This window comes from Bos javanicus, chromosome 11 (assembly GCF_032452875.1).
Source record: "Bos javanicus breed banteng chromosome 11, ARS-OSU_banteng_1.0, whole genome shotgun sequence".
In the NCBI taxonomy this organism is placed as follows: Eukaryota; Metazoa; Chordata; class Mammalia; order Artiodactyla; family Bovidae; genus Bos; species Bos javanicus.
Window position 1 is genome coordinate 92,576,300 of NC_083878.1, and position 27,133 is coordinate 92,603,432.

General features: G+C 45.7%; 1 protein-coding gene across 4 annotated transcripts in view; it reads right to left on the reverse strand.

Moving 5' to 3' along the window:
* The window catches only part of TTLL11 (tubulin tyrosine ligase like 11), a 268,751-nt gene that overhangs the window by 132,083 nt on the left and 109,535 nt on the right, over positions 1-27,133 (reverse strand). For 3 of the 4 annotated variants that reach the window (XM_061433419.1, XM_061433418.1, XM_061433420.1), the window contains exons 5-6: positions 22,720-22,815; positions 21,858-21,973 (exon numbers count right to left, since the gene is read on the reverse strand). In XM_061433419.1, coding sequence (XP_061289403.1) covers positions 21,858-21,973; positions 22,720-22,815 — 212 coding nt within the window. Of the gene's footprint in view, positions 1-13,124; positions 13,356-21,857; positions 21,974-22,719; positions 22,816-27,133 lie in introns of those variants that run through there. The other variant, XM_061433421.1, reaches the window with a different exon arrangement.

Genomic DNA, 27,133 nt, shown 5'->3' on the forward strand with positions numbered 1-27,133 from the left:
GTGTGTAAATACACGATGGACTATTACTCAACCACAAAAAAAAAAAAAGAAAGAAAGAATGCCATTAGCAGCAACATGGATGGACCTGGAGACAATCATACCAAGTGAGCTAAGGCAGAGAAAGACAGATGCCATATGGTATCACCTACATGCAGAGTCTTCAAAGATGATACACATGAACTTATATACAAAACAGAAACAGACCCACAGACGCAGAAAACAAACTTACAGTTACCAAAGGGGGAAGCGGGGGTAAATTAGGAGTTTGAGATTAACAGACGCACACTACTATATAAAAACTAGATAACTAACACAAACCTATTGTATAGCACAGGGAACTGTATTCAGTACCTTGTAATAACCTATAATGGAAAAGAATCTGAAATAAATACATATGGATAACTGAATCACTTGGCTGTATACTTGAAACTAACAAAACACTGTAAATCAACGATGTTGTTGTTCAGTTGCTATGTCGTGTCTGACTCTTGGCAACCCCATGGACTGCAGCACACTTCCCTGTCCTTCACCATCTCCCGGAGTTTGCTCAAACTCAAGTCCATCGAGTCGGTGATGCCATCCAACCATCTCATCCTCTGTTGTCCCCTTCTCCTCCTGCCCTCAATCTTTCCCAGCATCAAGGTCTCTTCCACGCCCCAAATCAACTATACTTCAATAAAAATAAAAATTAAAAATCCCAAGGCATTTCTCAACTACTGCAAAAGAGCCAAGAACCAGTTTATGGAGACCCTCCTCCAAAAAAAAAAAAAAAATGCCAACAATAAACCTCATGAGTGGAATAACCAAGCTCAAAAACTAAGCACACTTTTCAGAGCCATGTGGAATTTGAAACTCATCCAGAGATTTACCTGCTGTCGGAATTCTACCAAAATGCCTACCTAAATAACAAGCCTGAGACTTAATTTTATTAATAATTGATCGAACAGAATGTTGGAACAGAAACAGTCCTCAGCAATCAAACCCAAGCTCCTCCATGAAGGAATGAAAAAAGGCCGGATGATAGAGCTGGACGGAGGAGCCACGCTAAATTTCCTTACAATCCAGAGGTTCCACCCAGAGAAGCAAGTCGGTACCAGAGCCAAGACCAGGACCCAGGTCTGCCACTCCAGCCCTCCTTCCCTCTTCTATGCTTTGCGGCCCACATCAATACTTGTATGTCCACCTCACGCACACCATGCCTTCAACACTGTTGGGAGTATCACAGGCCATGTCTACAGGCTTCTGAGACCAGTGTAATGGGTGCCCACGAACACCTAGCAGATTTAAGATTTAAACCGTGGGAGACACTGGGCCACTTCTATGACAGCTCAGCACAGAGACGTGCGTCATTCTACCCCCTGATAGGAGCACTGGTTCCCCGATTTCAAAGATGCCAACATTGAACTTGGGCAGAGAATAAAAGCAGAGCCAGCTACCCTCATCCTCACGAAAGCACCCAGATTATAACAGCACCAAAAAAGGCCTTCGGTAGCAGCACTATTTTTAGGAACACAATCCTGTTTCTCTTCTTCAAACTAATTAACGTTTGTAACCGGGACTAAAGTGTCTCTTCTGAATGCAGTGGAGAAGCAAATCATTCCGGTTGGAAGCAAGTAGCTGGATGGAGAGAGACTGTCAAAACCACATTTAGTGCGTGCACATACACTCCAGATGATAAACACAACTTCCAATTAAGCCACCCTCAAATATCTGGCACCTAATACCTAGTGGTTTAAAAGCAACTGGCAAAATGTGCAGTCTAAGGGTTTTTAAAGGATGAAATCTCCCTTTTTTTTAATCTCTCTCATTTTAAAGGGAATAAATCACATGCTCTTAGAGAAGTGCAGCATTTTTGCATCAGACAGACTCTAGAGATGAACAGACCATAGCCCAGAGAAGTGTGGGGACTTGCCGGAGGTCAAGCTCAGAGTGAGGCCCAGGACCTCGATTCCCCCGCTTCCCGGCCCTAGTCCAGGTCACCTCCCACATCAGAGCTGCCCTTCCATAGGAAGACTGTTCTTATTTAAAGTTCCCAAACCCATGCACCAGAGAAGGCAATGGCGCCCCACTCCAGTACTCCTGTCTGGCAAATCCCATGGACGGAGGAGCCTGGTAGGCTGCAGTCCATGGGGTCTTGAAGAGTTGGACATGACTGAGCGACTTCACTTTCACTTTTCACTTTCATGCATTGGAGAAGGAAATGGCAACCCACTCCAGTGTTCTTGCCTGGAGAATCCCAGGGATGGGGGAGCCTGGTGGGCTGCCGTGTATGGGGTCACATAGAGTTGGACACACCTGAAGTGACTTAGCAGGAGCAGTAGCAAACCCATGCACAGCAAAGAGGAATTCCTGAAAACCTGGGGGACCCATTTTTATTTTGAGGCACAAATTGAACAAATGTTTTGCATCAGGGATTATCTTAAACTATTTATATGAGCACCTTCGATTTACTTTAATCTTGCTGAATTGCATTTGGCTGTCCATTTATTTATATAAATTCCTGTTGGCTCAAATATCTTAAAAAATAAAACACGTATGCTTTGCATGGTGGAAGATTGTATTTTCAATCTATGTCCACCTGTGAGAATTATAATAATGGAGAAGGGGATGACAGAGGATGAGATGGCTGGATGGCATCACTGACTCGATGGACATGAGTCTGAGTGAACTCCGGGAGTTGGTGATGGACAGGGAGGCCTGGTGTGCTGCGATTCATGGGGTCGCAAAGAGTCGGACACGACTGAGCGACTGAACTGAACTGAATGCTAATAATGACCATTTATCAGCTTTCCCTGGTGGTCCAGTGGTTAAGAATCCACCTGCCAATGCAGGGAACATGGGTTCAACCCCTTTCTGTAGTCTGGAAAGATTCCACATGATGCGGAGCAGCTAAGCCTGTGTGAAACTGCCGCTAATGCCTGCAGGCCTAGAGCCTGTGCCCTGTAACAAGTGAGGCCACAGCAGCTGAGAAGTCCATGCATCGCAGCTAGAAAGTAGCCCCTGCTCGCCGCACCTAGAGAAAGCCCCAGTGCAGCAGTGAAGACCCAGCGCAGCCAATAAATAAATATTAATGTAAAAAAAAATGGCATTTACTGAGCACCTGCATGCTCAGTACTGCGATAGGCACTTCACAGAGTAACAACAAGGATAATTATAAAGTAACTATCACTTACCGAATACATAAATGTTCAGTCATTATTCTACGTATTTAAGTACTTTAATTCATGTAACAGTCAAAATCATCCTGTTAAGTAGTTATTATCATTCACATTTTACAGATGAAGACATTGAGACCTGGAGAAGTAACTGCCCAAAATTTCACAGTGAGCAAAAGGAAAGTCAAGATTCAAACCCAGGCCTGCGAGATTCTGGAACCCTTTGTCTTCCATTCCTAGCATGCAGTGCTACATCCGCTGTACAGAAAGTATTGCTTCAGGTTCTATTTCCAGCAAGGACATTTACAGATCCAAGGACAAACTAAATGACGCTAAGAAGACCTGTTCCCTATAAATGTCTCAGACTTCTTCTTGATTTGGAACAAAGTAACTCTGCTACCAAATTCCCTGAAGAAAAATCGAGCTCACAGCTTCAGGGCAATCGGATAAGGCTGAAATCTGAAGTGGTTCCAAAATACAATGAAATTTGGGCGTGAAAGACAATTTGTCTATTGTTCCACATTAAAATATTCATGAGGCAAGGAAGCATTCCCATTTTCAATAATTAAATGGCTAAAATCTGCAACCTGATATATTTACTGTTCACAAACAACGCATTCCTAGAAGGGCCTAAGTTCGAATTAGCAGCCCCACAAGCTGTCATGTTACAGAGCGAAACCAAACAAATGAGACAGAAATGTTGCCGTTGCCTAGAGAGGAAATTTTCCCCACCACTTGTTTGGCTGTAGAGAGAGCCTGAGTCAAAATTAAGAAATCATTGAGGACTTTGCCTGCAAACCAGCTGGAAGAGAAGAGACGGAAAAAAAGAAAAATAATAATAATGCAACATTTTCCCTCATTAGAAGAACTGTTTTAAAAGGGTTTGATTGTGCCTTAAAGGTTAGATTTTACAATCATTTAATATTTCTTGTCTTCAGAAACCTGCACAGAAAGGCAGGGAAGGGAAATATATTAATAAAAACACGCATTTATGAAGTGGCCCTGTTTTGCTTTTTTGGTCCTGGGATCACATGCAATATATGTGACACCTATGAGCAGAGCTGGGGTGTCTTGTCTCCGTGTTATTGGCAAATTATCTCCAGTGGCTGTCTTCACCAGGGGCATCATCCATGTCTTCTGCATAAGGATGAGTCCTACTGGCTGCTCACCGTCTCCCCCATGGTGCCAAACCCCAGCAGGGGCGGACGGGCCACTGCCCTGAGTCCTCAAGCAGTTTGGGACAGACCCAGGACCTGGCGCTGGCAGACAAGGGGTTCTCAAATTGTCCTGTTGTGCCTGGACTAACAGTGTTGACATTACCTGGGATCCTGCTAGAAATGCAAATGAATCGGAAACTCTGACGCTGGGACTCAGCCAGCTGGGCCTTTTGGTTTGTGTTGTTGTTCTTTTTTGGCCATGCTGCAGCACGCAGGCTCTTCATTCCTGGACCAGGGATCAAAGGGACTTATGCCCCCTGCAGTGGAAGTGTGGAGTCCTACCGCTGGACTGCCAGGGAAGCCCCCAACTGGGCTTTAACAACCTCCCCACCTCTGGTGATTCAGGTGCCAGCGCAGCCTCACCCCTCTGCTCCTGCTCAGCTCTGAGGTCCCGCATCCAAGGACTCTGCCTCCAGACAGCCTCTCCGCCCGTGCTGGCCTCAGCAAGGAGGACAGATGCCAAAGCCCCAGAAGGGGATCTGGGGTGGTCTTGCTGACTCAAACCCAGGATCTGATGCCCAGTTGTGCCATCCCTGCCACCACGCTGGCTATTCTAATAGGGCTGCAGTTGTGTCTAAAACTCCAGGTGAGATGGCTGAGGCCTGTCCTTGGCACCCTCCCCCTGACCTCCAGCACCAGCCCCACTCCCAAGGGGAGGTACTCATGCTCTCACTTCTTCAAATGGGCTGATAGTCTAGAATCAGGGGGCTCCTCCCTGCCACTGCCCGGGAACTCCTATAGCGACCCCCTGCCCACAGATCCTTCCGTGATCATGGGAATGAAACCCTGACCCAGGTTACAGTTAGGGCTGCTGGCCCCATCCCGCACCTCCCCAGCCACCTGTCCACTCTCCCTGTTTCCTGACTTTGTCCCCTTCCTCTCAACCTGTCGCTGAGAACCCAGAATGGCTCATAGAACCAGCATATGCAAGATCACTAAGCACCACCTTAGGAATCTGGCAGAAAATACTGCACTCAGAAGACCTGGCTGCTGAGCCCCTGTCCCGGCTCTATGCTTGAGAGGGTCCTGCTGCAGCCCAACTCAGGCAGACCCCTTCCCAGGGGGCACGGAGTCCTCAAGGCCAAGGAGACATGCTCACCTGGGACCCGTAGCCCAGCCCCTCTGGACACTGACTCTGGATACCAGGAAGTGCCCTCCTAAGTGGCTGGAGTCCACCCTCCCAAGGGCAAATGGTTTTCTGCTGTCCTGTTTCCTAGACAAGGAGACGTCAGGAGAGCCTGATGGGGCAGGGCTGGTGTGGACAGAGCTTGCATGTGTGAACTGGAGGACCTGCCTGGCCCTTGCAGGGGGCAGTCAGGAGTGGGAAGAGGAGGAGGGCTGGCAGGGGGCTGAGACCACGGGGTGTTCTCTTTCTCAGGCCCCACAAATGTTAGGGGCAGGCCAGCACACAAACTGGTGATGATTAAGCCAGACAACAGACATCACACACAGTCCTACTTGCAGAATGAGTGCACCCAGAGGGCTGCTCTGGCCCCCACTGGACCCTCGCAGCCAGCCTGCACCATGACCCTGCCACGCAGATGAGGAAATTGGGATTCAGAGGGGTTGGGTGACCTGCCCAAGGTCACACCATCAGGCACTGAACCCATATCTGTGCTTCTTCCCTACACGTGGCCATTCAGTCTTGGCTTGAATATTTCCAGCTACATGGAGCTCACAACTCACTACTACTTTGAGTCAACCTTTATCATTTCAGGCAAAGTAAGGAGGTGGTGATTTCTACCCCCATTTCCTTAAAGAAAGCTTAAATCTCTCTGCCAATTTCTTTCCTGGTTCTGCCCACTGCGGCCCTCAGAGAGCTTATCCCCTCTCCACATAACCACTTTTCAAGCTACAAATGGTAAAACTGTCCCCTGGGCTGTTTTATTCTCCTTCACTCTCTGCTGCTGGCAGAGGAATTCGAGAACCACTTCCTAATCAGGCTGCTGAGGACAGATTCTGGTCACCACCCGTTATTGGCACTTAACGGGTCATGATGTGTAGAAATGCAACCTATCTGAGGCCTTGGCTGGTGGATCTGCATAAACATGCAAATGTTCCCATCACTGGTAACCTCCTGTCATGTGGGGCGTCCAAGAGACCCAGGCCTGTGGAATGTCCCATTGATTCTGTGAGTCTTGTTTTCCTTACCTGTAAAACGGGAAAATTAGAAAAGACCCTGATGCCAGGACAGACTGAAGGCAGGAGGAGAAGGGAACAACAGAGGATGAGATGGTTGGATGACATCACTGACTCGATGGACATGAGTTTGAGTGAGCTCCGGGAGATGGTGAAGGACAGGGGAGCCTGGCAGGCTGCAGTCCATGGGGTCAAAAAGAGTCAGACATGACTGAGCAAGTAAACAACAACAACAACAAAAAAAAAAATAGGATGATGGCTCATACTCTGCCTACTTTGCATGGATGACTGACTCTGAAACGACTCTGCAGAACACTGAACAGGTATGGGGGTGGGGAGGTGATGCTGGTGATGACGATGAGCAGAATAGGAGGAAGCTGATGGAAGCCCTGCAAAGCAGTGCTGCAGAGAGAGCCTCCTTGCCCACCCACCCCCAACCCCCAAGCTTACTTCCTCCACCACTCTCCCCACCAGGGCACAGGGCCCAGTGCTTGTGAGAGACACCAAGGCACCTGCAGCGCTCCAAAAGCCGAAAATTAAATTAAGACAGCATGATGGTTTGCAAAAGATGCCCTGAAGACAGGATGCTCCTATGCCCGGCAACTAAGCCAATAAGCAGGGCTGAGCTTTGTGAGCAGGATGCTGGGAACAGAATTATAGAGGGTCAGAAAGACCAGCAGAGTCAGGGTCCAAACCCAGACCTCCTGCCCCAGCTCAGCCCACTTTACCACAGTTGCCGCTGAAATCACTTGACAGGGTTGGGTGCACCCATATGGATGTCCGGGTCTACTCCAGGGAACAGCTATCCCCATAATGGGCCCTACCCCCTCAGAAGACCCCAGGCCCTGTACCCAGCTACCCAGCAAATAGTTTACTGGAGGTGCGGGAGGTCTCATGACCTGGTATCACTGCCCCCCAGATGCTGCATCCCCAGGGCTTCCTGCCACCAACAGCCACTCAGTTGCTCAACCAGCCCCCATTTTTGACTCCTCTTTCATCCTCACCTCTCACATCCAATGCATCCCCAAATCCCACCCACCCATTCTCCTAAAGTCCTCTTAAACACAATATTTCTCTCTGCCCCTTCCACTGCCACCCTAATCCACATAACCACCATCTCTCACACCTCTTAGCTACCCCCCCCCACATCCTCCCTAGCCCCAATCCAGTTTGGTGTTCACGCCACCGCCCAAGTGACCTTTTGAAAACACAAATCTCACCATGTCACCCTGCTGTTTAAAACCTGTCCGTGGTTGAGATGAACAGATGCACACTACCATGGATAAAACAGATAACAGAGGCTTCCCTGGTAGCTCAGTGGTAAAGAATCCGCCTGCCAGTGCAGAAGACACGGGTTCGATCCCTGATCCGGGAAGATCCCACATACCTTGGAGCAACAAAGCCCGTGTGCCACAACTACTGAGCCTGTGCTCAAGAGCCCGGCAGCTGCAACTGCAAAGCCAGCGCCCTAGAGCCCGTGCTCCGCGACAAGAGAACCACTGCGACGAGAAGCCACTGCAACAAAGAGTAGCCCACACTCTCCACAACTAGAGAAAGCCAGAGCACAGCAATGAAGACCCAGCACAGCCAAAAAATAAATAAAATTATTTTTTAAAATAGATGAACAACGACAATGTGCTGTATAGCACAGGGAACTATATTCTGCATTCTGTAATAAACTCTAATGGAAAAGAATCAAATAAAGAATATACATACATACATATATATATATATGTCCAAATCACTTTGCTGTATACCTGAAACTAACACATTATTTTAAATCAACTATACTTCAATCAAAAAATGAAAAGCTTTTCATTAGGATGAAAAGCAAAATGCCTGGTCTGCCCCATTAGACCCTGCAGCATCTGTCTCCTGACCCCGTCCCTGCTTACCCAACATAATCCTACCACACAGACTTCATCTGCATTAAGAGATTGAACACAGCCAGGATCTCAATGACACACCTGTATGTACCCCTCACAGGTCCCTCTCCCACCTATGCGCAGAAGCACCCATCTTAAACTCTCTGATCCTTCTTCCCTTGCTTTCCTTCATATTTTTGCCATGTAGGGTTACATCTCTATAAAATAAAGTTTATGCAACCAGGCAGACTACTATAGCTCAGCTCAGTTCAGTTCAGTTCAGTCGCTCAGTCGTGTCTGATTCTTTGCGACCCCATGAATCGCAGCACACCAGGCCTCCCTGTCCATCAACAATTCCCGGAGTTCACCCAAACTCATGTCCATTGAGTCAGTGATGCCATCCAACCATCTCATCCTCTGTCGTCCCCTTCTCTTCCTGCCCTCAATCTTTCCCAGCACCAGGGTCTTTTCAAATGAGTCAGCTCTTCACATCAGGTGGCCAAAGTATTAGAGTTTCAGCTTCAACATCAATCCTACAATGAACACCCAGGACTGGTCTCCTTTAGGATGGACTGGTTGGATCTCCTTGCAGTCCAAGGGACTCTCAAGAGTCTTATCCAACACCACAGTTCAAAAGCATCAATTCTTTAGTGCTCAGCTTTCTTCACAGTCCAACTCTCACATCCATACATGACTACTGGACAAACCATAGCCTTGACTAGACAGACCTTGTTGACAAAGTAATGTCTCTGCTTTTTAATATGCTATCTAGGTTGGTCATAACTTTCCTTCCAAGGAGTAAGCGTCTGTTAATTTCATGGCTGCAGTCACCATCTGCATTTGGAGCCCAAAAAACTAAAGTCAGCCACTGTTTCCCCATCTGTTTGCTATGAAGTGATGGGACCAGATGCCATGATCTTAGTTTTCTGAATGTTGAGATTTAAGCCAACTTTTTCACTCTCCTCTTTCACTTTCATCAAGAGGCTCTTTAGTTCTTCTTTGCTTTCTGCCATAAGGGTGGTGTCATCTGCATATCTGAGGTTATTGATATTTCTCCCAGCAATCTTGATTCCAGCTTGTGCTTCTTCCAGCCCAGCGTTTCTCATGATGTACTCTGCATATAAGTTAAATAAGCAGGGTGACCATACACAGCTTTGACGTACACCTTTTCCTATTTGGAACCAGTCTGTTGTTCCATGTCCAGTTCTAACTGTTGCTTCCTGACCCGCATACAGGTTTCTCAAGCGGCAGGTCAGGTGGTCTGGTATTCCCATCTCTTTCAGAATTTTCCACAGTTTATTGTGATCCACACAGTCAAAGGCTTTGGCATAATCAATAAAGCAGAAATAGATGTTTTTCTGGAACTCTCTTGCTTTTACATAGCATTTAATATTTTTCTGTTAAGAAAGTAGAATCTTTGGTTTTTATTAAAGTAGAATAAAAAATAATACAGTTTAGTTTTTCCCGTTTTGAGTTGGAACTATACTCTAGATATTCTTTTATGATTTGCTTCTTTTTCTCAGTGTGAATATCACCGCACTGGAAGTACATCCTTCATGCATTTCCATTGATGTACAGTATTCCAGTGAATGAATACCCATCATGCGGGTATTTTCCTGTTGGTGGATAGATTGTTTCCAGCTTAGAGCATTTTACAAACCCCATGGCTGGAGTTCTGGAGCTCTTCCTGTGCTTTGAGAGTCCGGTGCTCTGGCCTGCCTTCAAGCCCTCATGGGAACCATTTTCCCTGCCGAGGCCTCTCTTGCCAGCTCCATCCTGCCCACCTTGCGGAGCTCCTACTCCCAGGCATCCTGCATCTCACAGAGGCTCATCCTGACCCAGCCTCTAGCCGGGCCTGACGCTCATCCATCCACGCATGCGCGCACACATTCATTCACACAGGTCTCAGCAGCTTCTCCAGGCTGACCCCAGGTGCTGCCCAGGCCTGGACAGACTAGAGGAAGAAAGCGAGCCTCTCTGAGCAAATGAAGGCTCCCCCGAACAAGCAGTCCCCAACCCTGACCTCGCCCCACAGGAAGCGCACACCCTGAACAGGCAGTCTCCCACTTCGCCCTGTTCAGCTAGGATGCCAGCGCAGCGCAGGATGAGCTGGGGGGCGGATGCCAGCTCTCCGAACTGTTGGATTTCCACCCTCTCCCCACTCCCTCTCGCAATAGCCTCTGTGATGAGAGTTTCAAGGGTCTCTTCTACCGCTTAAAAAGGGAAGGAAAAAAAAGGAAACTGAGTAAAAAGGAAAGGAAAGAAAGCAGCTGGAGAATGCTGCCCAGCATTTGGTGTAATAACCAGGGGCTTTCCAATAACAGCTAAAACTGGCTTTGATTTCAAGCTTTCCTTTCTTTTAATCTAGCAGATAATTAGAGGGAAATCAAATCCAGCCTGGCAGCCGAAGATCAACCTGTCACTGTTGGGATCAATTCCCACTTATTTTACCATCTTCTCCTTCACACATTTTAAAAAAAACAAAAACCAAAAAAAACCACTTCCCCAGGTTGTATATATCATTTGACTTAAATAATATTATTTAAATACTACATTTAGAATGGATATTTCCCATGATAAATACTCTCTTAAGAATAAGCAGCATCTTCTCTCCCTCCAAATAAAGAACTCCTTGCTTTGCAGATTTAAAAACATCCAACTGCAAACACCCTTAAATAGATGAGAAAGATCAAAGTGCAGAGAGGGGAAGAAACTCTGTACCATTTATGGCTGCAGATGGCAGTGACGGGATTCACCCCAAAGCACCGGCTCCAGGGCTCCGATTCTTACCACTCTGCTCTCCCACCAGGGCATTGAGAACAGCAGGGCCTCTCCAGTTCCGCTTCCTGAGGGGCTCTCTCTAGCCTAAGACGGACTTCTAAATAGCACACAGAGGATTTCCCTGGTGGTCCAGCGGTTGGGAATCTGCCCACCAATGCGGGGGACACGGTCTGCTGTGCACCGCAACTACCGAAGCCCTTGTGCCTTAGAGCCGGTGCTCTGCAATAACAGAAGCCACCACAACGAGAAGCCCGTGTGTGACAGCTGAAGAACAGCCCCTACTTGCTGCAAATAGAGAAAGCCAGCGCGCAGCAGTGAAGAGTCAGCACAGCCAAAAACAAAATAAACAAATAAATAATTTTAAAAGTAAAATAAATTAGTAGCACACAGAGCTTTAAGCACAAGATGTTGGAAATAAACCAAACATTGCTCTATACGGAGGCAGACTCTGACCCAGCCACTGATGAAAATGATGTTTACCGAGCTCTTAATAAGAAGGGGAAATTACTGTTGCATAAAATGGAGAAAAATAAAAACAGTATACAAAAATTATATAGAGAGTATGGCCTCAGCTATAAAACAATATAGAAAGAAGAAAATGATACCATTTTTATGAACTAAAAAGTTAATCATGATTAGCTCTGGGTGGTTGAATTTGAGGGAGATTATTATTTCATGCTATGCACTTTGGTATTTTCCCTTTTTTTTCTATAATGAGCATGTATTACTTCTATAATAAGAAAAATTTCAAGAAGCATCTGTCACAGAAGCAAGATCTGTCCTCTCCAACCCCAAGTGCGATTTTGGAGGCCTGATGGATTGTCCTCCGGGACCCTGCCTAACTCCTACGCTCAGCTTCCTGCCTCCATCCTTCCCTCCCCCAAGCTTATTTATATCTTTCTCACCCAATCAAGGCCAAGAAAATGTAAGCCCCACCTCATTCACCATGGTTGCCTTGAGCACTCCAGGCCAGCTATTAGTTGAATCATAGGAAAGTGTCAGTGGTTGTGGGTCAGAGAAAAAAGATCTAATACCTGTAATTTCGTACGATCCCACCTCATCTGTGGCTCATCCTGCCCTCTTCTGAGCTTCTGGCATGTTCCCAGCCTGGGATGCCCTACTGTACACAGATAGTCCGGATCTGTTTCATTTGTTAGATGGTGCTTTAAGCTGGTCGTGCATTGGCTTACATTTCATTCATTGTGAATCTTCATTAATTGAAGCGTAGTGAATATGAAGTAGCCACCTGGCTGGCCACGGAGCTCCCGCACATGGACCTGATCGATCTCTCACGAGCACCTACTTACGTTCAGTGACTGAAGCTAAAGGGATGCGTCCCTGCCTTAAAGTCTGGGTGAAGACAAGCCCAGTCAGGTAAGGACAGTGCCTTGTGGGTGCACAGTCTCCTCAGTGCACTTAATACCTTCACATCCACTCTCTCGAGGCAAGATCTAGACACACTTGGCTTTGAATCTCAGGCTGTCGCTTTTAAGTGCTGTGGTCTTTGGCCTGTCACTCACCCTCCCCAGGCCTCAGTGTCTGTCCTCTTAAAACAGAAGCAGCTACAGCATATGGCCATTGGGAGGACGAAACAGGAATAAAGGTAAATACCACCGTGCCGTGCACCATAAGCCGTCTACAAACAGTCCCTTGTAACAGAGGCAGAGCTGCTACTATTACTCCCTTTTTTCCCCTTATTTTGTTTGTTGTTGTTTGCTTTTTTTGCTTGTTTTTGGTTTGGGTTTTTTTGTTTTGGTTTGTTTTAATGAGGAAACTGGGTTCAGGGGAGTCCAGTGACTTATCTGAGGCCAAGCGGACCTGGTATCTAAACCTCCATCCTCAGCCCAGACTGCAAGGCGTCCTTCCAAAAAGCCAACGACGCCTCATTTAAGAGCCCATGAACATTTAAAGCTCACTGGCACAGCTCATGAGGAAATTTCCAAATACATTTGCTCGCCCGTCACTACCTGGAATAACTCTGGAAGGGCCCACGCAGAATTCCACTCTGCCGTTTCCCCAGAAGTGCTGACTGACGGGCCATATGCTCATCTCGGTGCCCATCTGCTCGGCGCCCGGGGGGACAGGGAGGAGCGGCCTGCCCACTGGCGGAGGGGCCCGGCTCCTGTCTAATGGTCCCCGAAACGGCTTTTCGGCCCAGGAAACCCGCCTTCCCCATAAGCCCCGAGAACGGTTCCTGCTCAACACGCTGCAGGCAAAAGAGGCTTTCTACTGGTTACTGCTGACTTAATGCTTAAACGTTTATGGATGGGAGAGAGCTGTCTGGTTTTATTTCTTGCACATAACGCACGTATCATTAGTCATTTCCTGTCCATCCTTACTTAAAAACACATGCGTGTTTTTCTAATTTGCTGAACGTGAAGCCTGGCCAGGTACGGTGGGCGTGACGGATCCTGAAGCCATGACACCCCGAACCCCGAGGGGGCAAATCCCTCCAGCTCCCTGGAGCCTCCAGTGGCAATAGGACTGATGGGTTCTTAGCTTTTTGAAAATATGATGAAAAGTTTCTGACCTTTTCTCCAGGAAAAAGAGACACGGACATGAAATTTTGTGTCGTTACGGGGATCACAGACCCTCTGGAGGCCTTCGTGTTTCTGAATCAGGTCGAAGACAAGCTTGGATTGGCTCAGCCTGTCACCCCAGGTCACCCACCTCTGGCCTCTGGATCTGCATCTCCCTCCCCACCAGCCCCCCTCTCTACTCATCCGCCTCTGCCTCACCAGCTGACTTAACTCCTCACATTTTCCCCAACAGACTCTCATGCCTTTGTTTCCTTCACCAGGGAGACTCTTCCATCCGTGTGTTCCAAATATTACTCATCCTTTAAACCTCAGTTTCCTCGCCACCTCTTGTCTTTTTTTTTTTTTTTTAAACTCTTCTCATCAGGAAATTATCTTTCCTTACATTTTCTTCCCTCGTTACTTCATCTTTATATTTCGGGCACCTTGTAACTTTCCACCTCATAGATATTTGTGAATCTTGCCTCCCTTACTGACCTGTGAGCTAATTCACTTCCATAGTCTTCTCCCTGGGGCTTTCCCTGGTGGTTCAGATGGTAAAGAAATTACCTGCAGTGCGGGAGACCCAGGTTCGATCCCTGGGTCAGGAATATCCCCTGGAGGAGGGAATGGCAACCCACCCCAGTATTCCTGCCTGGGAAATCCTCTGGACAGGGGAACCTGGTGGGCTGTAGTTTGTGGGGTCTCAAAGAGTCGGACACTGTCACTTCACTTTCAGTCATCTCCCTGGCACACAGTGAGTGCTCAATAAATGCTCTGAATAACCAATAGATGCTCTAAATAACCAGTATCTGTGTATGTAATCCTGATACAGGTTGTAAAATGAAACCCCAACAAGTGTGCAAATATTCATCTCTTTGTGACTCTGATTTATGTGAAATCTTCAGAGGTTCTTGCGGTCAGGGCATGCTTGTCTGTAGAGGCTTGCCACAAAGAAATCATTAGGGGGTCAACAAAGCCCCAGAATTTCAACAAATGTCAACTATGTGCAAGTGGATGGGCCATTTGACAGGGTGGTTGGATGATTCTCCTGAAAGAATGCTTGCTTCCAGAAGACTACTCTGAAAAGTAAGAAAGATACTGTTCTACATTCACAAAGGCATGTTTAGTCCAAATAGTTTAGAAACCCTTCTTTTCTATCACTGAGGGGATTTCAGTTGGGACGTACTGCCAATTTAAGGGGTAGACACCTGAGCTTGAGGGAATTTCTGGTTAATGTATTTTTGATACTGTTCCCCAGGACAGGACGGAGTTACATTCCTTGATCAGACTACAAGCCCTCAGCTGTGAAATCGAACCACTGGGAGATTCCTTGATCTCTGTTCTCTTAGAATGCGTGTGTGCTAAGTCACTTGAGTTGTGTCCGACTCTGTGTGACACTATGGACTGCAGCCTGCCAGGCTCCTCTGTCCATGGGATTCTCCAGGCAAGAATCCTGGAGTGGGTTGCCGTGCCCTCCTCCAGGGGATCTTCTGCACCGAGGTATTGAACCGGCATCTCTTTGTGTCTCCCGCATTGGCAGGTGGCTTCTTTACCACTAGTGCCACCTGGGAAGCCCTAAGAAGAGAATGTTATGTTAGAATGTTTCACCTTTATTCTCGATTCTACATAGAACCAACCTAATTTGAGGATTCACCTAGTGTGTGGGTTCTAAACACGTCTAAACAAGATCCAAGGGATACACTTGAGAGTCAAGGTAAGAAGTGAAGCCTGATCTTCCAGTGAAGCCTTCAGAGGATGAACATCTCTGAATTGGGGACGAAGCTGTACTGGCAGGCTGACTCCACCCTTCATATAAACTTGGTTGTCATGGTGATAGGAGGTAAGTGAAGCTGGGAGAGGACCATGAAACACTGCTGTGGGAAAAGGGGCTTCTGTGACTTACATAGTCATGTTCCAAATGTACACTTTTGAATAAGAGACAAGTGGCTCACAGCTACCCCCGGCTCCCTGGCACTGAATGGCATCAACAAATCCCCTCAGAGTCCTCCAAGCCTGTCCCCGGCTTTATATTACTCTGGGGTCCTAAAGGGTAATGATCCCTAAGAAAGGAAAATGGCTACTAGAAACATCTACATCCAGGAAAAGGAGCAAAATGCTAGTAAAACAGTTCCACCAGGGGGTAAACCCATCTTCCAAAAATTAATCAGTTGATGGAATAATCACTTTGTTTATAAAATAGGAAAGCAATTTATCCTCTTCTGGTTCTGACAGAAGTGTTTCAAAAGAAAACCTTAGGCTCCCCAAATACCTTGAGAAAAGAGGATAGCTTCTGTTGTTTTTCCTGATTTCCTCCCCCTGGCAAGTGATGGATCTTCTTCATCTTAGTTTTGTTTTGTACAGTTCAGACAGGCGGAATCATTACATACACAACTCCAACAGGCTGCTCCAGGAGCTGCGACTTACGTGTCACTATCAGCATAACTTTCAAATGAAGCCTGATTGACCACGTGGTGACCCTAAGAACTAGCATTTGTCCAGTACCCTCAGATGCCACGAAGGCCTCTCGTACGTGTCATTTCACATGATGCCAGTGACAGTCCAGGCAAGGAGAGCCCTTGAGCCCTTGATCATTTCAAAGATGAGATCAGAGAATAAAATGACTTGGCCAAGCTCATCGTGCACTGATCAGAGATTAAGGACTTTAATCCAGACTTGGCTGATGCCAAGTCCAGTGCCTCCTCGGGACACGAGCTGCTCCTCTGACATGGATGCTTATGAAGGACGTTCTTGAGCCCAGGAGCTGATGAGCATGCTGGTTTCTAAGGTCCCTGCAAGTTCTGTGCCTCTATCGATAAAATGATGGGGCTGGATTAAACCAGGGGCTTTAGAAACTTCTTGTAGCAGAAAAGATCCTTCCCGCTCAAAGGAAATCTAGAGAATGCCAAAGTATAAAATAGGTCATCCCAGCTCCCCTCTGGTTAAAAAAGAAATGACTCCCCCGGAAATGTCCATCAAGTGACGAATGGATAATGTGGTGTATCCATAGAATGGAACATTATTAGGGCATAAGAAGGAATAAAGTACTGACACATGTTATAACATGGGTGAACCAAAAACATGCTAAGTGAAAGAAGCCAGCCACAAGAAACTCCATTTACATGAGATAACCAGAAAAGGTAAATCCAGAGATAGAAAATAGGTTGGCAGAGGCGGGAATGGGGAGTGAGTGCTTAATGGATAATGGATTACCTTTTGGAGTGACAAAATATTTTGGAGCTAGAAAGGGGTGCTGGTTGTACAACATTATGAATGTGCTAAATGTCACTGAACTGTATACTTTTGTAAGGTTAGTTTTATATTGTGTGGATTTTACCTCCATATGTGTGTGCAGAGATGTATGAGAGTTCTAGAATCCTATCCCATCAATCGCCCTTCCCCCGCCCCTGCAGTGCCTCCAAGGACGCCTAGTAAGTAAATCAATAGAGTCATCAGATATTACAAAAAGTCATCATAGTTCAAAACAGCTCTCATATGACAGCTATTTTGTTCCTTCAGGGGCCAAAGGTATATTTTCTCCTAACCCAACAAATAAATTTGTCTGGGCGAGTGACATCATACTACATGGAAACAAAATTTTCCATTGCAGTCAGCTCCAATGTCAAGTCTAGTTGCAGTGGCCCAACAGCTTTGGTTTTAGGATATGTCATTGGTTTTAAACTCGAAAGTCTATTTAAGTATACCAGAAAAGAGCATGGTAAGCACTTTCTGTTTGTTGGTTCAAATTATAGTAGATAATTTTATTGGTGAATCGTAAACTAAGCATTATTAAATGCCTACTATATAGTAAGGTGGCTCAGCAGTAAAGAATACGCCTGCAATGCAGGAGACCATGCAGGAGACTCGGGTTCAATCCTGGGTGGGAAAGATTCCCTGGAGAAAGGAAAGGCAACCCACACCAGTAGTCTTGCCTGGAGAATTCCATGGACAGAGGAGCCTGGTGAGCTACAGTCCATGGGGTCACAAAGACTCGGACATGACTGAGCTTACACACACTATATAGTAAGTCTTGCATGTTGCCTCACTTAAACATCATTATCTCCATTTTATAGAAAAGGATACTGAGGCTCAGAATAGCTCTCCACATCTTCAACATCAAGATTTGAATCTCAGTCTCTTCAGCTCAGGAGAAAGTTCTATCTACTATACCCACTCAGTAGGGTCACAGGTCCTTCTCCCCATGGAAGGCATGAGGATTGCTCTCTGCCCCATCAATATATGGACCCCAGCCTATATGACCCCCTACTTCTGGGGTGTGTGAAGATGCAGGACACACAGACACAGGTGTCTGATACCCTTCCAAGGCCTCCTCCGCACCTTTCTAGAGCAGTTTAGAGCAGTTTAAACCTTTTTGCTTCAGTCTGTGCAGGAAAAGTGAAAACTATCTTCAACAGTCTTGCTGGCAAAGTGTATTCAATGAACTGATGAGGGACACATCAAACTGCCTCTTGAGAAATCTGTATGCAGGTCAGGAAGCAACAGTTAGAACTGGACATGGAACAACAGACTGGTTCCAAACAGGAAAAGGTGTATGTCAAGGCTGTATATTGTCACCGTGCTTATTTAACTTATATGCAGAGTACATCATGAGAAACGCTGGGCTGGAAGAAGCACAAGTTGGAATCAAGATTGCCGGGAGAAATATCAATAACCTCAGATATGCAGATGACACCACCCTTATGGCAGAAAGTGAGAGGAACTAAAAAGCCTCTTGATGAAAGTGAAAGACGAGAGTGAAAAAGTTGGCTTAAAGCTCAACATTCAGAAAACTAAGATCATGGCATCTGGTCCCATCACTTCATGACAGATAGATGGGGAAACAGTGGAAACAGTGTCAGACTTTATTTTTGGGGCTCCAAAATCACTGCAGATGGTGACTGCAGCCATGAAATTAAAAGACGCTTACTCCTTGGAAGGAAAGTTGTGACCAACCTAGACAGCATATTCAAAAGCAGAGACATTACTTTGCCAACAAAGGTCGGTCTAGTCAAGGCTATGGTTTTTCCAGTGGTCATGTATGGATGTGAGAGTTGGACTGTGAAGAAGGCTGAGCGCCGAAGAATTGATGCTTTTGAACTGTGGTGTTGGAGAAGACTCTTGAGAGTCCCTTGGACTGCAAGGAGATCCAACCAGTCCATTCTGAAGGAGATCAGCCCTGGGATTTCTTTGGAAGGAATGATGCTAAAGCTGAAACTCCAGTACTGTGGCCACCTCATGCGAAGAGTTGACTCACTGGAAAAGACTCTGATGCTGGGAGGGATTGGGGGCAGGAGGAGAAGGGGATGACAGAGATGAGATGGCTGGATGGCATCACTGACTCGATGGACATGAGTCTGAGTGAACTCCGGGAGATGGTGATGGACAGGGAGGCCTGGCGTGCTGCGATTCATGGGGTCGCAAAGAGTCGGACATGACTGAACTGAACTGAACTGAACTGAAGAGAAAGGCAAGGAAACTATTTGGTTTTTAAATATTTAGGTAGGATCCTATTCAAACACAAGAAACTCCAGCTTCTAAAGTTAACTGCTGGCCTAGAAGTCCTTGTGACGTCACTTCCTGCAGTTGGCGTGACCTGGTCCCAGATTTGAACACACAGTTCAACCCTACAACACTGTGCCTTATCTATGGGCACAAATGCAGTGCTTTTCCAAGTTATTCTGAAACATTTAGAATTGAGAATAATTTCAGCCTTTTGGTTTGTATGAAAGTGTTAGTCGCTCAATTGTGTCCAATTGATCCTATGGACTGTAGCCTGCCGGGCTCCTAAGTCCATGAAATTCTTCAGACAAGAATACTGGAGTGGGTTGCCATTTCCTTCTCCAAGGGATCTTCCCTACCCAGGGATCGAACCCCAGTCTCCCTCATTGCAGGCAGATTCTTTACAGTCTGAGCCACCAGAAAAACCATTGGTCTGTATAGTAAAGTTATCAAAATGCTGATAATAATTCCTTACATATAATGCACTTTACAGATTACAAAATGCTTTCATGGACAATCGTTGCTTGTTTTTGTTTTTTTAAAAAAAGGTATAATTAAGGAAAAATATCAGTAAATGCCATTTAGGTATTAACATACACCCTTATATTGTAGGTGGAGAAAGGGTGAGATGAAAGCATTTTTCTATTAAGATTGAAGTCAGGTTCTTGAAGCTCTAACTGTTCTTGGTTATCAGTTAGAAAAAAAAAAGAAAAGTCAATGCTTTTTAAATTAAAAATGAGGTGCTGCTACTTATGACTTGATAAGTCGTAAAATGCCTTTCCCATCCCTCCCAATGGTCCTGGGCCCATTTAAATTGCTTTTAACTTTTAGATCTGCAGCTCATATGGATCACATCGAATGCCAGGTGCCAGTAAAAAGGAAAAAAAAAAAAAAAAACAACTAGAACCAGAAAATGAAAGCTGATCATGTTTTGAGGCCATCTAATGTGAAATACAGCAGTCCCCTTTCCTCTCTTCCTGGTTTTGGTGGCAGAGGTTAAGAAGGCTTAGGCCACACAATAGCCTTTGAACTTGTTCCCACCAAAGGAATCAGAGGGTTAACATGTCAAGGTCCTCTTTAAAAATCTATCCCCCTGAGCCATCCTGGCATGATAGCCACCAAAATCTCCCTGCAGTGCCCCCCAGTCACTCAAGACCTAATCTCTACCAGTGAGATCAATAACCATTAGAAAGTAGATTTTTGAGAAATGAATTACATTGCAATGAATCTGACCAAACTGCAATTAATCCACTGCTTTTCCTCAAGGATGGCTAAAAAAGGCAGCTGCATGTGGGTACGAGTAGATCCATTATCCAGCTGCCATGAGCTGCTACCGGGAGGGGTTCCGCAGACCTGACCCGCCACCACTTTGATGCCCCCGTCAGTGGAGGCCACGCCTGGCGGGATCGGCCCACGTGAACCACAGGTGAGCGTTCTCAGCGAGCCTTGCTGGCCTTGAATCTGTGCCTCACACAGCAAAGAATGCTCTGGAGGAGAACTCAACCAAGCAGGCACCATCCAGCCTGACTCAGAATATGACAAATGCTCCTTCAGAGTGACATTTCCTGCAGGGCAGCGGTGCCCAGCCTTGGCTGTGAGATAGACTTACCTGGGGAACCTACACTGTTTCCATGGTCAGGTCTCCAGCCCAGGCTGATTAAAAGCAGCATCTCTAGAAGTGGGGGCACTTGCACTGGTATTTACGAGAGCTCTCCAGATGGTTCTGATGTGCAGCCAAGAGGAGAAGCTCTATCGGAGGGTGATTCTGACAATATCTGGGCTTGAGCCCAGTTGGTGAGGGGCAGCAGTAAGAGGAGCCTGCGAAGCACCACTTGCTCAGGCAAGTCAGGGTCCTCATGTTCCTAAACCACAGCTGACACATGCTTTACTTGTCTAGGGGGGTGTCGGGGTCCAACTGATGCGTCAGGGGTACCGGGAGTGCTGTTTGAAATGCTTGTCTTTGGTTTTTCTGCCTAAAACAGGCACCATGATATTTACTCAGTCCTCACTTTGCAAAAGCCAGGAATTTGGTGAAAACAAAACCAACAAAATACCCAAGTGACATTCCATGATTCATGACATCATGGAATCAGGGGTGATTCCATGGAGGGAGGGGCGGGCACATACTCCCATCAATATTCCAGTTAGATGTTAACTGGGTGGGTGGGATGAACAGGTATTATAAGGTAAATATTATAGAATTGCCACAGGTTCGACAATTGGTTCTGCAGATTTTGAAACAAAAAGTTTACGTTGCAAGAGAGTTAACATCATGAAGAAAATTAAAAGAAAGCGATCCTTACTACACACGTCCAAGTTACCTGTGGCCCCATTCTCCAGCATTTTGTACTCTTTGCCTATGTTTGAGTGTCACAGAGAAGCACCACGTGGGCAACGGTGAGGAGGGGAGATTCTGTCACTGGGGGAGAGTGGGTTTTCAGAAAGACTTTCCAGACTCAGGTAAGGATTGGATAAAAATTCACCTGCTGAACTGCAAGTGTCTCCATCTCTTGACTCTGAGTCACTATATCTGGAGGGTGATACTCATAGGTGAAAATACGATTTATTAGATTGTTAAAGGTATAAATCTCACTCACGATGCTAACATGTTTTGAGAACTTGGCTTACCTGCTTAGGACATGGGAAGCAGAATTGATAGAAACAAATGATATAAAAAATACTTACTGGCTCTCTCTTTTCTTTTTAAGTGGGTCCATGAGACGCAGTGTGTCTCTGATCACGGCCACTTTCACTTCTTCATCGACAAGACTGGGGACATTCTCAAATACCCCTGGAGAGAGCTTGAAGGGTAAGGATTCCATGTTATGGTAGAGACAGTGATTCGGCACCAACTGACCACAAGCACCAGCCCCAGTGGTTGTACTGTCAGAATTGTTTAAAGGCTCCCTTCAGTCTACCTTTAAAATGTCAGTTTCCTTTTACAAATCAAAATACACGAAGGGGGAAGAATAGCACTGGGTTTTTCTCATTATCAAAATGATATATGCTCATTGTAGAATATTTGAATATATGGAAGAGGTGAAGAAAAGAACCTTCATAATCCACCCCCACCCAAAACCCAGGATTAATAGTCAGTGTATTTCCTTCCAGTCTTTTTTAATGCATTCTTAAGAGGGGGGTGGAGGGGCAGGTGGGGGGAGATAAGCACTGCTCAATGTACTATTTATCTTAGGGACTCAAGCATGTCGACATGGCTAAATCATATTCATAGAATTTCAATTAGTTCATCTCCTGAGGCTAACTAATTAGTTCATGTCAAAACTGATGGAAAGGCTCAGCTGCTTCTCCATTTGCAGATCTTCAGAACTGGAGAAGGGCACGCGGGGAAGTCACCATAGGTCAGATAGGTCTTATATTAATAGACGATGTTCTGAGCTCAACAAAACTGAAGTTATTTAGGCAGGAACAGAACTTGGCCGGGCAAATCTGGCAATGTCGAATCTTGTTTAGCCAAGGGAGCAGCGAGAAGAGTGGGACCATTCAGTTTGCCTGGTACTATATTCAATGAGATACTCAAAATACTTACTTCTTGCTCGTGTTCGATTCTCATGCTGGGATTTGCATTTACTTCAAGTAGTATAGGCTTCAGATTTTTCATGAGAAGAATGTCAAAGCCTAAAATCTGCATAAACATAATTCAGAATTAGTTGCAGTGTCTTTTCAGGAATTAGGTACTATATTAGGGGTATTAAGGTGAAACTAAATTCCACCTCCGCCCCCAACCTGGGCCTTGACCCTGGCTTCTCTCATCCATAGCCCCTCTTCCTCCGGATGGACTTGTCAGGCCAAATGGACAGCAGAAAATTTTATAGGGGTCTTGGTAATGGGATGAGGTCCCATGGTTCATTTCAGCACCATCGGTGTTGTCTGAAGGGCTGTAAGATGATGACCTCGCTCTTCTTTAACAGGTTTTTTATTATGTTAAGGATCAGTAATTGTCCATCAGTTTCTCCCTCTCCTTCTGTTCTCCTCTTTTAAGTTGCCTCTTAGCTGGATCTCTAAAAAACCTGAGACTATGTTTCTTAACCTCGGGTATATATCAGAATCACTTAGGGACCCCTTTCAAAACCACTGCTCATCCCTAACCCACACCTATGAGTCAGAGTCTTTCAGAGTGGAATGCAGCCAGTGTATTTTCAGTAGCAAATCCCCTGGATAATTCTGATGGACCCTCCTACCCAAGAAGAAGGGAATATTTATTAGGTGCCCACTAGGCACCAATTATGATACAATGCACCAATTATTCACAATCTTGATTCATTCTCCCAACAGCATATTTGAAGTAGGGATTGTGCTCTGCATTTCACAGAAGCAGAAAGTGAGTCTTGGAAAGGCCAGTGGGTTTCCCTGAGACTGCTCCTCTCATAAAGGACAGAGCTGGATTTCAGAACTGCAGAACTGCTATGCAGTTTGTGGGACCTGGTGCAAGATAGAAATGCAGTGTTCAAAAAGTATTAACAAATTTCATGATGCTGAAACAAGAGCATTAAACCAAGCATGGAACCCTTTGGAGTGTGGGGCCCTCTGTGACAGCACAGCCCATATGCCCCTGGAGCCAGCCTGCACCCATGGCCAGCTTTAGCACCCTTGCCAACCAGCCAACCTCCTGCTCTTGAACCTGGCATTCTGCCTCAAGTGTGGCTTTGTCTTGTGGACTGTTTCAATTCCTCAGGAGTCCCCTGTTTAGGATAAGTCACCCTGTGCATTTCATTCCCTAGGCCTGAAATAGCCCTTTATCTAGATAACATCTCCTCACCCTTGAGATCGCAGTTTCTAATTGGATTCAGACGTGGACTATGAGGATGCAGGATTCTCGGGAGGACTGTCATTATCTCTCTAGGAGGTGATAAGGTAGAAGAAAACTTCTAATATGAGTGATACCATTCCAAAGCTTCCAAAAGTAACATGGAGAATAAAGGAGGGGAGAGAACAAAGACACAGCTGCATCGCCTCCTCTGTGGACTCAAGAAGAAAATATGAGGGGAAATCCATTTACTTGTCTATCTAGAATATGCATTAGTTAAATGATAATTATTAAAGTGTAGCTTCATCCTTATTAATGAACTCAGAGCCGGAATGACCATTTGGGGGTGGGGGGCAGGGTGTGTAATTCAAGATAAGGCTATTCTTCAAGAAAAGACAATAAGGATGAAAAGTTGGGAAAAGTCATCCTCACTCTATTTTTCTTTTCCTGGTCATAAGAAGAAAGGAATGGAAATTCAGTAGAAAATGTTACATGTATTATAGATCTGCTTAATAATATATGACAAGTGGATATGAGTAATGAGGCCTGTAAGAGACTCTGGTGACATCATCAGTCTAACTTCAGACCTGGTCTGAGACCTGATGTTGATGAGCCTACAGAGAACAATGGGAGGCAGTGTCAACGTTTATCATCCTGAGTCACGGACGCTTACTTTTTGCTACATCTTAGAAGCTTGGACTTGTCCTTTCTCGGCCTGGTGGATTCATCTCAGCTCAGTGCACAGGGATTTCATGAATCCACAGCTATGGGAAAGCTGGAGAAGAGGAGTAGCACAGCTTCGCCAACTGTACAGACCCGCACCCAGCAGCAGCACAGAACTTTCCAGGGCCTAAACTTTGGTGCATGGAGTTGACTGTGTTGAGTCTTGTGTAGGAGTGCTTTGGAGCCAGACTTGGGCTTCAATCCAGTTCAGTCTCTCATATTTGCTACACAACTCTAGGCCTCTGTGAGCCTCACATAACTCATCTGGAAAAAAATGGGCCTAACAACAGCTACCTTGCAGGGTAGTTGACAATGGAAGCAAAAATGTCCCTAGAGTTATGCCCATCTTAAAGAAAGCACTCAATATACGCTGGCTCCCTTTCCGGTTTCCTACTGATCGCATCAACAAGAAATGACATTGTTAGCTTTGGAGTCCAGAAGAACTCATTTCAAATCTTAGTTCTGCCTTCAACTTGTGTAACTACCGGCAAGTGACTTAGCAGCTCCAAGCCCCAGTTTCCTCATCTGTAAAATGGGCATAAGAATAGTGCCTACCTTAGTCCATTCATTCATTAAGTACTGAATGCCTCCTGTGCCCTAGAGGCTCTTCCAGCTTCTGGAAATACAGGAGTGGACTAGACAAAGTCCTTACCCTCATGGAGCTTACACTCGAGTTGGGGAGATAGGAGCAAGTAAAGATAATGGGATGTAAAATGTTTTGCATGGTACTAGACACATAGTACTTAATGAAAGTCATCTTTATAGTTCTTCACGAGTTCAAGGAAAGATGAATTTTCCCCCAAAGTTTAATGAAAAATGCAGCAGCAGTGGATCTCAAGAAACAAAATCACAAAACTTGGAGGAGCCAAAAGTTGGTCTTTTCATAAGATCCCAGAATGTCAGATCTGGCAGAAAATCAGGAATTTATTTGGTTCAGTGCTTTTCAATATGAGATTATTTTGAGGGGGAAGCACTGGGGAGACCAGATCAGATCAACTTTTACCTTTTTTACATCCTTGGGTTCCCATGGGAAAAGTATATATTTATATCTACACATCTATCTATACTAGATTCAGTTCAGTTCAGTTCAGTCACTACGTCGTGTCCGACTCTTTGCGACCCCATGAATCACAGGACGCCAGGCCTCCCTGTCCATCACCAACTCCTGGAGTTCACTCAGACTCATGTCCATCGAGTCAGTGATGCCATCCAGCCATCTCATCTCTGTCATCCCCTTCTCCTCCTGCCCCCAATCCCTCCCAGCATCAGAGTCTTTTCCAATAAGTCAACTCTTCGCATGAGGTGACCAAAGTACTGGAGTTTCAGCTTAATCATCATTCCTTCCAAAGAAATCCCAGGGCTGATCTCCTTCAGAATGGACCGGTTGGATCTCCTTGCAGTCCAAGGGACTCTCAAGAGTCTTCTCCAACACCACAGTTCAAAAGCATCAATTCTTCAACACTCAGCTTTCTTCACAGTCCAGCTCTCACATCCATACATGACCACTGGAAAAACTATAGCCTTGACTAGACGGACCTTTGTTGGCAAAGTAATGTCTCTGCTTTTCAATACGCTATCTAGGTTGGTCATAACTTTTCTTCCAAGGAGTAAGCGTTTTTTAATTTCATGGCTGCTGTCACCATCTGCAGTGATTTTGGAGCCCAAAAAAATAAAGTCTGACACTGTTTCTACTGTTTCCCCATCTATTTCCCATGAAGTGATGGGACCAGATGCCTTGATCTTCGTTTTCTGAATGTTGAGTTTTAAGCCAACTTTTTCACTCTCCTCTTTCACCTTCATCAAGAGGCTTTTTAGTTCCTCTTCACTTTCTGCCATAAGGGTGGTGTCATCTGCATATCTGAGGTGATTGATATTTCTCCCGGCAATCTTGATTCCAGCTTGTGCTTCCTCCAGCCCAGCGTTTCTCATGATGTACTCTGCATAGAAGTTAAATAAGCAGGATGACAGTATACAGCCTTGACGTACTCCTTTTCCTATTTGGAACCAGTCTGTTGTTCCATGTTCAGTTCTAACTGTTGCTTCCTGACCTGCATACAAATTTCTCAAGAGGCAGGTCAGGTGGTCTGGTATTCCCATGTCTTTCAGAATTTTCCACAGTTCATTGTGATCCAAGTATATATACATATATATACTGCTAATCCTGGCTTCCCTTGTGGCTTAGTGGTAAAGAATCTGCCTGAAATACAAGAGACCTGAGTTCAATCCCTGGGTTGGGAAGATCTCCTGGAGAAGGAAATGGCACCCCACTCCAGTATTCTTGCCTGGCGAATTCTATGGACAGAGGAGCCTGGTGGGCTACAGTCCATGGAATTGCAGAGTCAGACTGAACAACAACACTACTAATCTAATCTAACATCCACTTTGCACATTAGAAACTTGCAGCTTAGAAACAGGAAAACCTCCCTCTAGTTTGGTGGCAGAGAAGGAAATGTCAAATGGAAAGAGAGAAAAA